Source organism: Heteronotia binoei, chromosome 15 (genome assembly GCF_032191835.1).
Source record: "Heteronotia binoei isolate CCM8104 ecotype False Entrance Well chromosome 15, APGP_CSIRO_Hbin_v1, whole genome shotgun sequence".
Taxonomy (NCBI): domain Eukaryota; kingdom Metazoa; phylum Chordata; class Lepidosauria; order Squamata; family Gekkonidae; genus Heteronotia; species Heteronotia binoei.
In genome coordinates, this window is record NC_083237.1 from 26,015,681 (window position 1) to 26,031,360 (window position 15,680).

General features: G+C 45.3%; 1 protein-coding gene across 1 annotated transcript; it reads left to right on the forward strand.

Moving 5' to 3' along the window:
- The first annotated feature begins 2,846 nt into the window (after window positions 1-2,846).
- LOC132583325 (immunoglobulin superfamily member 1-like) lies at window positions 2,847-13,910 on the forward strand. The gene is made up of 5 exons (XM_060254987.1): window positions 2,847-2,878; window positions 3,074-3,109; window positions 5,054-5,337; window positions 5,843-6,127; window positions 13,876-13,910. The coding sequence occupies exons 1-5, from the start codon at window positions 2,847-2,849 to the stop codon at window positions 13,908-13,910; spliced, it is 672 nt and encodes a 223-aa protein (XP_060110970.1).
- Window positions 13,911-15,680: the final 1,770 nt, after the last annotated feature.

The window sequence follows — 15,680 nt, forward strand, 5'->3', positions numbered from 1 at the left end:
GCATCCATACTGAACCGGTGGTCGGAGTATTTTCAGGTTCTCTTCAGTGCCAACCGCGTAGTTCAAGATTCAGCAATCCACCTCACCCCACTTCAACCAGTGAAAACAGAGTTGGATGAGATCCCCACCCTAGAAGAGACTGTTAAAGCCATCAAGCAACTGAAAAGTGGCAAGGCAGTGGGAGTTGATGGAATCCCACCAGAGATCTGGAAGCATGGGGGCACAGTACTACATAGCACACTTCACAGAGTACTTGTCACCTGCTGGGAACAAGGCAAACTACCACAGGACTTTCGCGATGCAATCATCATCACTCTACACAAGAACAAAGGGGAAAAGTCAGACTGCTCCAACTACCGGGGGATAACCCTGCTCTCCATCGCAGGCAAAATCCTTGCCAGAATACTCCTGAACAGACTGGTGCCCACCATTGCAGAAGAACTCCTCCCAGAGAGCCAGTGCAGCTTCAGAGCTAACAGGAGCACCACCGACATGGTATTTGTTCTCAGGCAGCTCCAAGAGAAATGCAGGGAACAGAACAAGGGTCTATATGTGACTTTTGTCGACCTTACCAAAGCTTTGGATACCGTTAGCAGGAAAGGCCTGTGGCAAATCTTGGAACGTTTAGGATGTCCCCCAAGGTTCCTCAGCATGATCATCCAGCTACATGAAGACCAGCGAGGCCAAGTCAGACACTGCAACGACCTCTCGGAGCCCTTCCCAATAGGCACAGTTGTAAAGCAAGGCTGCGTTCTCGCGCCAACTCTCTTTACGATCTTCTTTAGCATGATGCTTCAAAGAGCCGCAGTAGATCTAGATGATGACGATGGTGTCTACATCCGCTATCGCACCGATGGCAGCCTGTTCAACCTGAGGCGACTAAAGGCTCACTCCAAGACAATGGAAAAACTTATCCGAGAGCTACTGTTTGCTGATGATGCTGCACTCATCTCCCACTCGGTATCAGCTCTGCAGCATATGACGTCCTGCTTTGCAGAGGCTGCCAAGCTATTCGGCCTAGAAGTTAGTCTGAAGAAGACAGAAGTTCTCCACCAGCCTGCACCCCAGGAAGATTATCACCCTCCCTGCATCACTGTGGGTGAATCAGTTCTGAAGACAGTCCAGCAGTTTAGCTACCTGGGGTGCATCATCTCCTCAGATGCCAAGATCGACAAGGAGATTGACAACAGGCTGGCAAAGGCAAACCGTGCATTTAGCCGACTGCACAAAAGAGTGTGGAGCAACAAGCATCTGAAAAAAGGCACAAAGATCAATGTTTACAAAGCGGTTGTGATGACAACCCTCATCTACGGCTCCGAATCGTGGGTTTTATACCGTCATCACCTGCGACTCCTTGAGCGCTTTCATCAGCGCTGCCTTCGCATCATCCTCAACATTCACTGGAATGACTTTGTGACCAACACTGAAGTCCTCAAGAGGACGGAGGTTACAAGCATCGAGGCACTGCTGTTGAAGACGCAGCTGCGCTGGGCAGGGCATATTTCTAGGATGGAAAACCACCGCCTTCCCAAGATTGCTCTGTATGGCGAACTTTCCACCGGCCATCGAAATAGAGGGGCACCAAAGAAGAGGTACAAGGACTCCTTGAAGAAATCCCTTAGCACCTGTCACATCAACCATCACCAGTGGTCTGACCTAGCCTCAGATCGCAAAGCATGGAGGCACACCATCCACCAGGCTGTCTCTTCCTTTGAGAACGCACGCATAGCTGGTGTTGAGGACAAAAGGAGATTAAGGGAGAATTGTACTGCTACAGCACCAACCCCAAATCAGACTTTTCCCTGCAGCCACTGTGGCCGGATCTGCCTGTCCCGCATTGGTCTTGTCAGCCACCAGCGAGCCTGCAGCAGATGTGGACTACTGCACCCTTCTTAAATCTTCGTTCACGAAGTCAAGCTGAGAGAGAGAGAGAGAGAGCAGGAAAATGAAAACAGCTTTTACCTGCAAAAGGGTCCCACCCCCCTCCTACCAGAGCAGACAGGTACAATCTTCTGGCTGGGCTGGACAAATTGGGGAGAGGGCGTTGCCCATAGCTAAGGGTCTGCTTTGGATCAATTATCCATGAACTTGAAATGAGGCAAGGGATGCAACTGGTGTATAGAAATCTAGTCAGCCAATCAGGAGAGAGCAGCAGGCTGCTTCACCCAGCTGCATCCTTCCACTTTCAGCATTTTGCTGCAGTGGATTCATCCATCATCCCTATGGACAGCACAAGAGAAGCTGGTTGCTCTAGTAGGGCTGAGCAGGAATTTGGAGGGCATGTAGAGGAGCATCTGGGGAAAGTCTGCTGTGGGTTTGACATCTCTAGCTTGCACAGGATCTATTTTATATCTGTGCCTGAGGTTCAGGAGAGTATAGAACAGATCCTGTGCAAGCTAGAGGCATTATCATGCTTAAAGTGTCCTGAAAAATGTATGCTTCTGCTTCTGAATGACATAATCTACTATCTATCCTTGTCATAACTGCACTCCAATCAATGTTTTGAACTTTCTCTCAGTGTGTGGCTGCCTTTGCACACAAACCACTAAAGGGCTTTCCTGCATATTGAAAACACCATCATCTACAGTCCTACTGGAGGCACTGGAGGTGAAGGCGCTGTCCCCTGCCTCAGCCTCCAGATCTTGTCTTGGCTTTATCTAAGCACTCTCCTAACTAGTGGGAACTGGCCTAACTGTACTAGTTAATCCCAACAATACTCAGCCATTCGTGCTTTCCCATAGCTTTCCTGTAACTTCAGCTTCTGGAAGATCACAGAATTATCACATGAAACCGATCAGGGGACAGTTGTGTGGAATCAGCTCATAGAAACGCAACCTTGCTCCATCATGATGCCTGTTTTTTTCATGGTGTGTTGCTGGTGAGTATCAAAAAAGTAAAGGAGTGCCCAAGAGTGGGCACTGAACAGAAGGCCATTTGCAGATGTGAGTGTCTATAAGAGGGAGGGGGGGTGGGAGTTTAATTTCTGTTGTATTTGATTACATTTCAGACTGTAGACAGGCAAAGATCACACTGCCATGTAATACATTCAGTAATGGCTCTTTTCTCTTTGTAGGCTGCTCTCTAGATCAGAAGGAAAAGGTTTTGATAGGTAAGAGTATGCTGTGATTGGGTGAGATGAACCCTAAAAGGTCTAGGATTGTGATACCTGGAGGACCACCTCCTCCTTACCACCCTACTGCCAGTCTCAAGTCCTGTTCTGGGAGGCCCTGATTTCTGAAGAAAGGCAGCTGGTTACAAGGAAGCAGCTCATCTTCAGGGTGTGGAGCAGGTGTCACTGAGGGTGGAGGAGGAGGTATTTGTAAATTTTCTGTATTGTGCAGGCAATTGCACTAGATGACCACGGAGGCCCCTTCCAACTCCATGATTTTATGATACTAAAGACAGGATATTTTTAGTGGCCATGTCTAATGTGGGAATGACTGCCTGTTCACCTGGCACTTAATTTGCTTTCTATTAGGTATCAAATAAAAACATCTATTTCTTGGTCTTTTGACTGAGATCAAGTGTAGTATTAATTATATGAATTTCTTTTCTGTATGGCCCCTAATGAAAAAAGTTATCTAACATTCTTTAAAATAGAATGTCATGTTTGTTTTCTAGTTTTACTCCCCTGTTTACTGGTATTTTATGGCTTTGTAGTATTTTATGGATTTGTACTTGCTTTTTCATGCTTTTTTGCTATTATATGTTATGCTGCTTTTAATTATCTGCTTTTACCTGCTATTTTATGGTTGAGACATTTTATTGGGTTTTTAAACCATTTTATTGACTGTTGTTTCACTACGATATCCAAATGTATACATTTTTCCAGCTCTATGATTTCTAATTCTATTATATATTTTCGTTTATACTGTTGTTTGGGGAACTTCAATCTGCAAAGTTTTTCTTCAGGCTGTCCATATATGAGAATCAGCCTTCTCCTTTGTGAACCGTCACAGTCTCTTGGGAGTTGATTCACATGGTGAGATATGTGCTACTTAGAGAATGCTAACAAAATCAGAGGACCACAGTCTGTAAGGAAATCTAAGGCCACTGAAGCATCATGAATAACCAGGTCCAAAGCTCTTATAAGAATTTTGACTTTGATTATACTTAGAGAATGGTGGCAGCTCAGTGAAATCACTGTATTTTGAAATAAGAACAGGGCATTTTTGTAGGAAAAGTCCAGCAGGAACTCATTTGCATATTAGGCCACACCCTGACACCAAGCCAGCCGGAACTGGTTTCTTCTTAAAAAAAAGTCTTAGCAGAACCATCACAAGCTTTGAATTTTCCCAAGGATTCTGGTGTCACTGACAATGTCAACAGTTGTTGGGTATTGAATAACCCGTGTCTCACCATGTGAAAAGGCCAGGTCACATGCATCAACCCAAACATTGACTGAAGAGTCCCTTCTTTCTTATGCTACCTGAACCCATTGTATGTATGTTTATGAAAAGCAGGGCAGATTTACTGCTTGGACATCCACTTATGGTGTCAGATGGGCAGATCTTGGAGCAGCCCCCCAGATTCCCTCCTTTCACTTGGTGGAAGTGACACAGATTGTGGCACTTCAAGGAAGCAGCTCAGCTATGATGAATTGCCAGGCTGTTGAGCTGGACCACTGACTGAGAATATATGGAGCTTCACAGGATTGGAGCTTCATCAAGCTTTGGCTAGATGAGACCATTTAAACAGGTACACGTAGGAGTAATAGATACAGGTACACAGGTTCACATAGAAGAATCTGCTGCTACCAATTGGGAACCTACCTGGGAACTATCTATAAGCTGCCCTCTTCGCAAGAAGAATAAAGCACAAGTATTGAAAATAAGGATATAATTGAAACAGAAAATCCTCTTCTCAAGGAAAAAAAAATTGAAATACAGAAATGAATACATTCTGAAAATTAATAAGGCAACTATAGTGTAGTTTACCTTTGTTCGTAGATGAATTTCTAGGTTTCTGGGCCTAAAGTAGGCCCTGAGATGAGATATTTCTTGTCCTGTCTCTCCTTATCTTGTAATGTTTTCCTGTGTATCTGCTAATCCAGTGAAATACTTCGTCCTCCTTCCATCCGTGTGAATACCAGCAGGGGAATCCTACTGGGAGGAACTGCGACGATCCTCTGTCATAGTCCTCTACAATTGGGAATGCATTTCTATCTGGAGAAAGATGGCCAGAACATAACTGCAGACCCACAAGTAGATGGAGGAGTAGCTACTTTTTCCATATACAATGTGAGCAGAGAGCATGGAAGGATGTATGCCTGTTACTATTATGATAAGAACCAACAACGATCAGAACATAGTGAATCTGTGGAGCTGCTGGTAATAGGTAAGAGTAGGGCTTTTTTGGAGAAAAAGCCCAGCAGGAGCTCCCCCATGCCTTCCCCAGTGCACCTGCCACAGCAGGCATGCTGGGGAAGGTGCTTAAAGATGCCTCCCTGCACCTTCCCCAGTGTGCCGGCCGGAGCCCTGGCCAGCCCAGGTGGAGCTCTGTTCCTGTGTGCTCCTGCCCCCAAAAAGCCCTGGGTAAGAGGCTTAGGGTCCAAGACATGCTGAGTATATGAAAGGGGCATTCTGTGGTCAGAGAACCCAGATGGCTAGGTATGGCTGATACTGACAGAGATGAATATCTTTATTTGCAACAGTGAACCGTTTGCTTTTCTGCCCTCTTGCAGATTAAACGATAGTTAAATGCACAGCTACAAAGGGAAGTTCAAAAGTTGACAATCATACCCACACAAGCCATTTACAGCGGTAGCCTGATGAAGTGATATTATAAAGTCTGCCTATGATGACACTTCAAATTTCTAAACTATTTCTTTTTCTGTTTACAGACCCTGATCTGCCCAGGCCCAACATCTCCCTGAGCCCTGGCAAAATGGCATTCCCTAGTAGCAACATCACCATTCAGTGCTGGATCAAAGGTCTGAACAACACATTCTATCTACATAATGCTGGAGGTCCGATAACGTCAGTGGTGCCAGCTAGGGACATGGCCGTGTTCCATATTAGCAATGTGAGCTTGGATCATGGAGGAAACTACAGCTGCAGCTACCAAGTCCAGTCGGATTTTTTCATTTCCTCAGATACTAGTGACACTATGGAGCTCTTGGTGTTTGGTGAGGATAGCCAGAATACCAGTTTGGGGGAATCTTTTTGAGATGCTTTTGCACTTAAATCTTGCTTTCAAATGGATAATGTGTAGCATTACCATGGACACAGTATTCTGAACAAGGTTCACCCTGAATTCATAGATGGTACAAGAGCAAAAAAGGGAGAAGCAGATTCCAGCACAAAAAGGGTATCAAGATCTTGTTCCAAATATTACTCTTTGGCCACAGAACTGCAAGCCCTATATTGCCTCTTCTCCAGTGCTGTGTACAGTGTATCTCATGACTAGCACAGAATATAGTATTTCATCTACAAATCAACTTATTAAGAATACTAAAATTCATTTTAAAATAGGCTGTTTTGTATAAGCCAGGGATCCCCAGTCTTTTACCTATAGGATTCTAACACAATATGGTGGGCACAGCCGCAAAACTTTTGCTACAGGAGGTGGAGCCAGTCACAAAAAAATGGCTGCTACAGGTTACTTTCAGTCGTACAGTGAAGATCTTTTCTGCTGTAGTGGCAACTGCTGCCCAAGCAACATTTTTAAAAATCTGCACAGCGATCAGATCTCAGCTGGAAATTTTGTTGGGCAAAATCCCCACCTGGCCCCACCCACTTTCTAACAGTTTGGTGGGTACTAGGAAAAGTGTCAATTGGTACAACATTGAGGATGCCTAGTATAAGTGATATCAGCAGAAACTTCAGAAAGAGTTAATACTAACATTTTGTGCATTTGTACCTTTCATTCTACAACAAGTATGAATTAAATTTTAAATTTTATTTTCTGTTATTTATCCTGGTTTTGTGAGGTATGGGAATGGCTACTCCAAGATGGATACGTTGCATGGACCAAAGCCAAGATGTGTCTTGATTCTTGATTGTGAGGGTGTGAACAAGAATCTCAGGAGCCCTAATTTAGAGTTTGACAGGGCTTTTTTTGTAGCAGGAACTCGTTTGCATAGTAGACCCCCCTCCCCAATGAAGCCAATCCTCCAAGAGTTTGGCATTTTAAGCTGCGCCTTGCCAAAGGCTGAGCACATCTCACAGAGGTCTGGGAGGAGCAGAGCAGAGCAGCTCTGATAGCTGAGACAGCTGGAGAAATTGCTGAGAATTTCTGAGTTTTGAAGGACTACATTCTAAGGTTTGTGGGGCTGCCTAAAATTCTAAGGTGTGATAGCTGGGGAACTGCTCTTTGTTTGGTTGACTGCCTTAAGGGTGAAAGAGATTGAGAGTGATTGCTGCTGATTGAGAGTGATTGCTGAGGAGTGCCTCTGCTCCACCTCTTTGCATTTTAAGCTGCGCCTTGCCAAAGGCGCGAGCCTTTGGCGCGAGCCGAAGGGCGAGAGCTAAAGGGCTCTTGGCCTGTGGCTCTTCGCCTAGGGGCTCCCTAAGGAGCAGGAACCCAGATCCCTGGCTTCCTTGTTCTCCAAATAAGGTAAGTTCCCAATAAGGTAAGTTTAGGTAAGTTGACCCGCCAGAAGGGGAGCCACTTAAACAGCATTTAAAGAGGACTGTATATTTTAATATATATATATACAATGAAGATAGAATGCCAGCAGGGGGTTGGGGGCTTTCCAGTGTTTTGCACTGAATGTCACATGTATGACTATCTGCCCAAAGGACAGAAGTCTTGGGTGTGTGCTCGATGCAAGGAGCTCCTGGTCCTCAGGGAACGAGTTCGTACCCTTGAGGCCGAGGTGACTGCCCTGGAGAAGCAGAGACGGTCAGTTAGGCACTTGGGGAAGACTCTCGGGGGCGTATTAGATGAGCCCCGCTCTGAACGTAGCAGCCCCGTTGCTGCCAGAGAGCGTGAGGGTCGAGAGGGAACAGGGCACCGTGCTGAGGATAAGGGGAATGCGCCCTCAGAAGGGACCTCTTCTTCGGTTGGTGAGCGGGAATCCTTTCGCGCCAAGGAACCATCCCTGAGCAGGGGGAGAGGGGGGGTATTGGTAGTTGGTGATTCGATCATTAGGCAAGTAGACAGCCGGGTGGCGAAACCGCGTACTGACCGTATGGTGACTTGCCTGCCTGGTGCGAAGGTAGCGGACATTACGCGTGTAGTAGATAGACTGATAGACAGTGCTGGGGAGGAGCCTGTGGTCGTGGTGCATGTTGGCACCAACGATGTGGGGAAATGCAGTCGTGAGGTCCTGGAGGAAAAATTTAGGCTGCTAGGCAGGAGACTTAAGGCCAGGACCTCCAAGGTAGCCTTCTCGGAAGTGCTACCTGTTCCACGTGCAGGGCAGGAGAGACAGGCACAAATTAGAAGTCTCAATGTGTGGATGAGACGATGGTGTAAGGAGGAAGGGTTTAAGTTTGTTAGGCACTGGGATGCTTTCTGGAACAAGCGGGAACTGTACAAAAGAGACGGTCTCCACTTGTCCCCGGATGGAACCAGGCTGCTGGCGCTTAAAATCAAAAAGGTGGCAGAGCAGTTTTTAAACTAAATCTTGGGGGAAAGCCGACAGGAGATGAAATGTCTCTGGTTCGGGAGGACTCGTCTCAAAGAGATGAAGGGTTAGCTGCTATTTTTCTACCGGGTAACGGACCGGAGTTGTCCACTGTGAAGGTGACAAACAATATGGACTGTCTGCCAGTGTCTCGAGGTGGCAGGAGGAAGGTGGCGGGCCTAGCTCGCCTGGGAAATTATAGATGTTTGTATGCAAATGCTAGAAGTGTTCAAAGTAAAATTAGTGAATTGGAATGTTTAGTGTTGGGAGAAAACATAGACATTGTGGGAATTTCAGAAACTTGGTGGAATGAGGAGAATCAGTGGGACACGGTGATTCCTGGATATAAGCTATATCGGAAGGATAGGGAGGGAAGGGTTGGAGGTGGGGTGGCTCTGTATGTCAGAGAGGATATACGGTCCAGTAAGGCTGAGATCAGAGAATTAGATTCACTTTTAGAAATGCTTTGGGTTGAAATAGAGGGCCCAAAAGGAAATTTAACTATGGGAGTTTGTTATCGCCCACCAAATCAAAAGAGAGAGGACGATTATAATATGATGGAAGGCTTAAAGATAGCGGCTAAACGTAAAAACTGTGTTGTAATAGGTGATTTTAACTACCCGCAGATTGATTGGGTCAATATGTGTTCTGGTCGAGAGAAAGAGATTGAGTTTCTTGATGCTCTCAATGACTGTGCTATGGAGCAGATGGTCTCAGAACCTACCAGGGGTGGGGCGATCCTGGATTTGGTCCTAAGTAATGCCCAAGACTTGGTGAGAGATGTAAAAGTGATTGCGCCGCTTGGGAGCAGTGACCATAATGTTATTGATTTCACCGTTTGTATAAATAGGGAGTTGTCCAAAAAGACCACCACAACCACGTTTAACTTTAAAAGGGGTAAATACACTGAGATGAGGAGGCATGTGAGGAAGAAACTGAAAGGAAAGGTACATACGGTCAAAACCCTTGGGGAAGCTTGGACGCTATTTAAAACTATAATCCTAGAAGCTCAGATAAAATACATACCACAAGTTAGGAAAGGCACAAACAGGCATAAGAAAAGGCCTGCGTGGTTAACAAACAAAGTAATGGAAGCTGTAAAAGGTAAGAAGGACTCCTTTAAGCGGTGGAAAACCAGTCCAAGTGAGATTAGTAAAAGGGAACACAGGCTGTGGCAAATCAAATGCAAGACTGTGATCAGGCAGGCAAAAAGGGACTATGAGGAGCATATTGCAAAAAACATAAAGACCAACAATAAAACTTTCTTCAAATATATTAGAAGTAGGAAACCAGCCAGGGAGGCAGTGGGGCCCTTGGATGACCATGGGGTAAAAGGATTACTGAAGGAGGATAGGGAAATGGCTGAAAAGCTAAATGAATTTTTTGCCTCCGTCTTCACTGTAGAAGACGAGAACTTTTTGCCCGCCCCAGAACCACTAATTTTGGAAGGGGTGTTGAAAGACCTGAGTCAGATTGAGGTGACAAATGAGGAGGTCCTACAACTGATAGACAAATTAAAAACTAATAAGTCACCGGGTCCGGATGGCATACATCCGAGAGTTCTGAAGGAACTCAAAGTTGAACTTGTGGATCTTCTAACAAAAATCTGTAATCTTTCATTGAAATCTGCCTCCGTTCCTGAGGACTGGAAGGTAGCAAATGTCACCCCCATCTTTAAAAAAGGTTCCAGAGGAGATCCGGGAAATTACAGGCCAGTCAGTCTGACTTCAATACCGGGAAAGTTGGTAGAAACCATTATCAAGGACAGAATGAGTAGGCACATTGATGAACACGGGTTATTGAGGAAGACTCAGCATGGGTTCTGCAAGGGAAGATCTTGCCTCACTAACCTGTTGCATTTCTTTGAGGGGGTGAACAAACATGTGGACAAAGGAGACCCGATAGATGTTGTTTACCTTGACTTCCAGAAAGCTTTTGATAAAGTTCCTCATCAAAGGCTCCTTAGAAAGCTTGAGAATCATGGAGTAAAAGGACAGGTCCTCTTGTGGATCAAAAACTGGCCGAGTAATAGGAAGCAGAGAGTGAGTATAAATGGGCAGTCTTCGCAGTGGAGGACGGTAAGCAGTGGGGTGCCGCAGGGCTCGGTACTGGGTCCCATGCTCTTTAACTTGTTCATAAATGATTTAGAGTTGGGAGTGAGCAGTGAAGTGGCCAAGTTTGCGGATGACACTAAATTGTTCAGGGTGGTGAGAACCAGAGAGGATTGTGAGGAACTCCAAAGGGATCTGTTGAGGCTGGGTGAGTGGGCGTCAACGTGGCAGATGCGGTTCAATGTGGCCAAGTGCAAAGTAATGCACATTGGGGCTAAGAATCCCAGCTACAAATACAAGTTGATGGGGTGTGAACTGGCAGAGACTGATCAAGAGAGAGATCTTGGGGTCATGATAGATAACTCACTGAAAGTGTCAAGACAGTGTGCGTTTGCAATAAAAAAGGCCAATGCCATGCTGGGAATTATTAGGAAGGGAATTGAAAACAAATCAGCCAGTATCATAATGCCCCTGTATAAATCGATGGTGCGGTCTCATTTGGAGTACTGTGTGCAGTTCTGGTCGCCGCACCTCAAAAAGGATATTATAGCTTTAGAGAAGGTGCAGAGAAGGGCAACTAGAATGATTAAAGGGCTGGAGCACTTTCCCTATGAAGAAAGGTTGAAACGCTTGGGACTCTTTAGCTTGGAGAAACGTCGACTGCGGGGTGACATGATAGAGGTTTACAAGATAATGCATGGAATGGAGAAAGTAGAGAAAGAAGTACTTTTCTCCCTTTCTCACAATACAAGAACTCGTGGGCATTCGATGAAATTGCTGAGCAGACAGGTTAAGACGGATAAAAGGAAGTACTTCTTCACCCAAAGGGTGATTAACATGTGGAATTCACTGCCACAGGAGGTGGTGGCAGCCACAAGTATAGCCACCTTCAAGATGGGTTTAGATAAAAATATGGAGCACAGGTCCATCAGTGGCTATTAGCCACAGTGTATGTGTGTATATAACATTTTTTGCCACTGTGTGACACAGAGTGTTGGACTTGATGGGCCGCTGGCCTGATCCAACATGGCTTCTCTTATGTTCTTAGAGTTTACATGGCTTTTCTTACAGGGCCTAAGGTAAGCTCTTGGAGGATGGGCTGCAGCAGGGGGGTATAGCCTAATATGCAAAGGAGTTCCTGCTACAAAAAAAGCCCTGGAGTTGGGGCATTTCAAAACCTTAAAGAGCAATGGAAGATCTATCTCCATTCTTTCCCCCTGCTGTTCCATTACTGGCTAAACATAGTTTTTCAGAGCTTAGGTGACATTTGTCAGCCAGTTTTTAATGCCCTAATAATGTCCTGCACATAATCCCATGCTAGGGAGTTTCCATCACAAGTCAAGTGCATAATAAAAAGGTCCTCCTCCGGCACTGAAGTGGGATGAAGAAGTCAGTGCAAGCAAAGGCAATTCTTTTGATAGGCAACATCTGGCTTTATGGGAGTTGGGGGAGCTCCTGCTGCTCCCTCCCTTGTGGCTGAGGACAAGACCGAGTTATGCGATGGTGGGCATCTGACTTCCAGTTTCTTTTCCTGCACAGATTCCAGCTTACCGAGACCTACCATCTCCTTCATCCCCAGTGGGTCAGTTGTCCTTGGGGGACAAATCAATATCCTGTGTGAAATTCAAGATGGGCAAGCAAATTTCTACCTTCATAAAGATGGAGCATCAGCACTGGACTGGCCCATGAGATCTGATGGGGATGTGGGTGAAGTTTCCATTCCCAGTGTCAGCTGGGAGCAGCAAGGAAACTATAGCTGCAGCTATGTATTTGTTAAAAGTCCTTTAGTGTTCTCTGCACACAGTGACACTCTGGAGCTTCTGGTAACAGGTGCAGTATTTGGTTTATTCAAACCAGCTGCTCCTCTGCTTTTGTCTATATTATAGGCAACAAGGGTTAGAAAAACGAAAAAAGCAATGTTCTATTATATTATGATCCAAGCTATAGTGCCATAGTACCCTGAATAGGAGTCTTGCTATGGAAGACATGAATTCAAATAGTCTTACTGGCAGATATTATTATTTCATCCTACTGTGCTATAACATTTCCCTCGTCAGCAATTTCAAGGAAACTCATAAGTTAAAAGTAAACTGAGTGAATATTACAGGGAGTGCTTCTGTGAGTGATACAGTGAGTAATACTGTGAGTATTACAGCGGGGGGGAAATGGGAGACAGAAAGACATAATCACCAAAGAAAAACTGAAGCATGTTGAGCTGAATTACAGGGATCTTTATGCAGTGTATCCTAATGTGAGGTTTGTTCCTGCACTATAATTTATGTATTGTAGAGTGTTGTACTCTGCCATGATGGGTAAGCTGCTGTATTCTGCATCTCAAATCTGCCCGGGTTCATAGTAGTGGTTATGGAGCTACCTTGTGAGATTGTGCATAGGTTTGTGGTGAGTTATGCATTAACACTGAAGTTGATAACATGACCAGGGCTTTTTTTGTAGCAGGAACTCCTTTGCATATTAGACCACACACCCCTGATGTAGCCAATCCTCCAAGAGCTTATATGGCTCTTAGTACAGGGCCTACTGTAAGCTCCAGGGGGATTGGCTACATCAAGGGGGTGTGGCCTAATAGGCAAAGGAGTTCCTGCTACCAAAAAAGTCCTGACTCTGCACCATATTCAGTAAGGTAGATCTCTCTTCTCCAGTCACTTTTGATATTTGCGATGCTGCCTAGCTGTTATAGTTGCACAGCATAAATATCTTTGTGTCTTGCAACACAACTTGTACTTTATGGGTAATACGGGTAAAATGCAATTCCATCCTGCTTACAGGTGGAAAAAATGTAGGCATCAGAAGAAGAAGGGGGAAAAAGAGCTATGGACCAGCAGAATGCTCTGTTCACACATGAGATTTGTCCACACAAGTGTCTGCCCAAAGAAGTCAGAATGGCTCACATAGACAGAGAGGATATTGTGTGAACTGGACCTGATGGAACATGCACATGCATCTGCATGGACATACAAAGCACTGCTTCCTGTGTGACCGGCCGCTTTGCAACCATCACTAATAGAATGAGAATCTTTTCATTTCTGTATCTGATGTACAAATCCTGATATCTTCATCTTATTCCAGATTATACCTACATCAACATCATTCGCTTAGTTGTAGGAGTTCTGATCCTTCTCCTCCTCTTCACATTTTGTGATTTCAGATCAGCGCTTTTGGAAGGAAGATGTACTCAAGGTGAGCTGTTTCTCCCCCTCCCCCTAAACCTATGTGTTATCTCTTTCCTAACAGGAAATAAGTTTCAGAGACATCCCAAAGATTCCTAAAGATTTTATGTGTTTTCGTTGGGGAGGGGATAGTTTAATGGCAGAGCTGATTGTTAGCATGGATGGAAAGCCCCCTCATTGGCTAGGTCCAGACCAGCAGTTTGGGGTGCATGGGAGGCATCCCAAATCAGGCTCGCTCAAAATGCACTGGCGGAAGCCCATCCACACGCTTTCCTACAAAGAGCCCATATCCCACTCAGGACGCGCTTCGACACAGACGGTTGTCGTGCACCATCCCCTTAGCTTGGTTTGGGTTTCTTCCCCCCTCCCATTCATTTATTGGTCATGCACACGTGTACCCATGCGCTTGGAATTAATGTGGGGGTTTTTAAAGCCAGAAGCAGCTTGGGGCAGCCTGGTGGGTTCATACTGCCAATGTGCCTCTCATGCACGCTCCAACGTTCAGACATCTGCTGAGGTGGATGCTGTGTAGTGCAAAAATTTGCTACCACTTCCGAAGTGATAGCTTTTTGAACCATGACTGGGACACCTGTGGATGGGGTGAGTGCAGGAGTGGGACAGCAGGCAGATCTGCATGTTTGGTTGAGCGTTTTTGGTCTGCCCGTGTCGTGTTTCTGTGCTGGCTTAAAATGCCAGTCTAGACCCAGCCATTCAGTCTCTATCTATGGCACCTTGGCTAAAAGACCTCAGACAGCAGGACAGAAGAATCTTTGCCTGAATCCATTAAAAAATTACCCTACCTGTGAGGACAGCACTGAGGTAACCAGGTGAAATATTTGACTCAGCAGACGGCTACTCATTATTTTCACTGGGATTCAAACTAAACTGGGATTTTGTTCTGCTGTTTCAGATCAACATGGCTACCCACCTGAATCTGTCTTCATGGAGACATGAAACTGAGTCATATATTTCACTGGGATTCCAACCAAACAACACACACCATGAGTGAAAATGGGAGCTGGGCCTTGCTAGTGCTTCCACCCACTTCGCGTCATTTGGGCCAGAGTTAGGGCCAGGAGCCTGACTTGTTGCAATGGTCTAAATGCTCTTTTCTGTTCCTTTTGGCACAATAGGTGTGTAAAGCTTGCTTCTGATCAACTTGAGTCCAAATATCATTCCTGAAGTCCTTGAGACACAGCATCATTGAATTCCTATTGCCCAAAATATTTGGGGTGGGGAGCATATTAGGTGTATATTTGCTTTGCAGTAGAATATGCTTCTCCAAAAATGGTATTTTACATCTGGCCTTCTTTGTTTTAAAACACAATGCAGGAGCAGCACTGCAAAATAATGGTGTGTTTGTGTGTGTGTGTCTGGGGGGGTGGTGATAGTGGCAGGAAACATCATTTCTTTCAAAGCAGAGATTACAATGTATTATAAGCAATTAAGTTCTTCATCGAGGAGTGTAAAAAACAAAAGCACAAAGCCAAAACGTGTTCCTGTTGCCAGTCCCCCCTCTTTCAACTGCACACCCCTCCGTCCCAGTGTGCCTGTATGTGTTGGAAAAGGCAATGCCTGGTATACAAAGAAGAGGAGAAGACTCTGCAGGGGGCAGCAAGATGGCAATTAGATAGGATAGTGAGGTCAGCACCTTCTCCTCCTTTTAAGTGTAATTCCTTGTCTGTCTCTACATTGCTGCTCTTAGGACAGTTCCCCCCTCGTTCTTGAAATACCAGTCAGTTCCCCTCTCTCAGCTAGAGATGTAGTTAGGAACCTTTCTCTGTCTCTCTCCTATCAAGTATGTTAATTCCTAAATAAACCTTTATCTAGTCTTTAATCAGGTTGTGCACCTTTGCTGTCTTAATTACC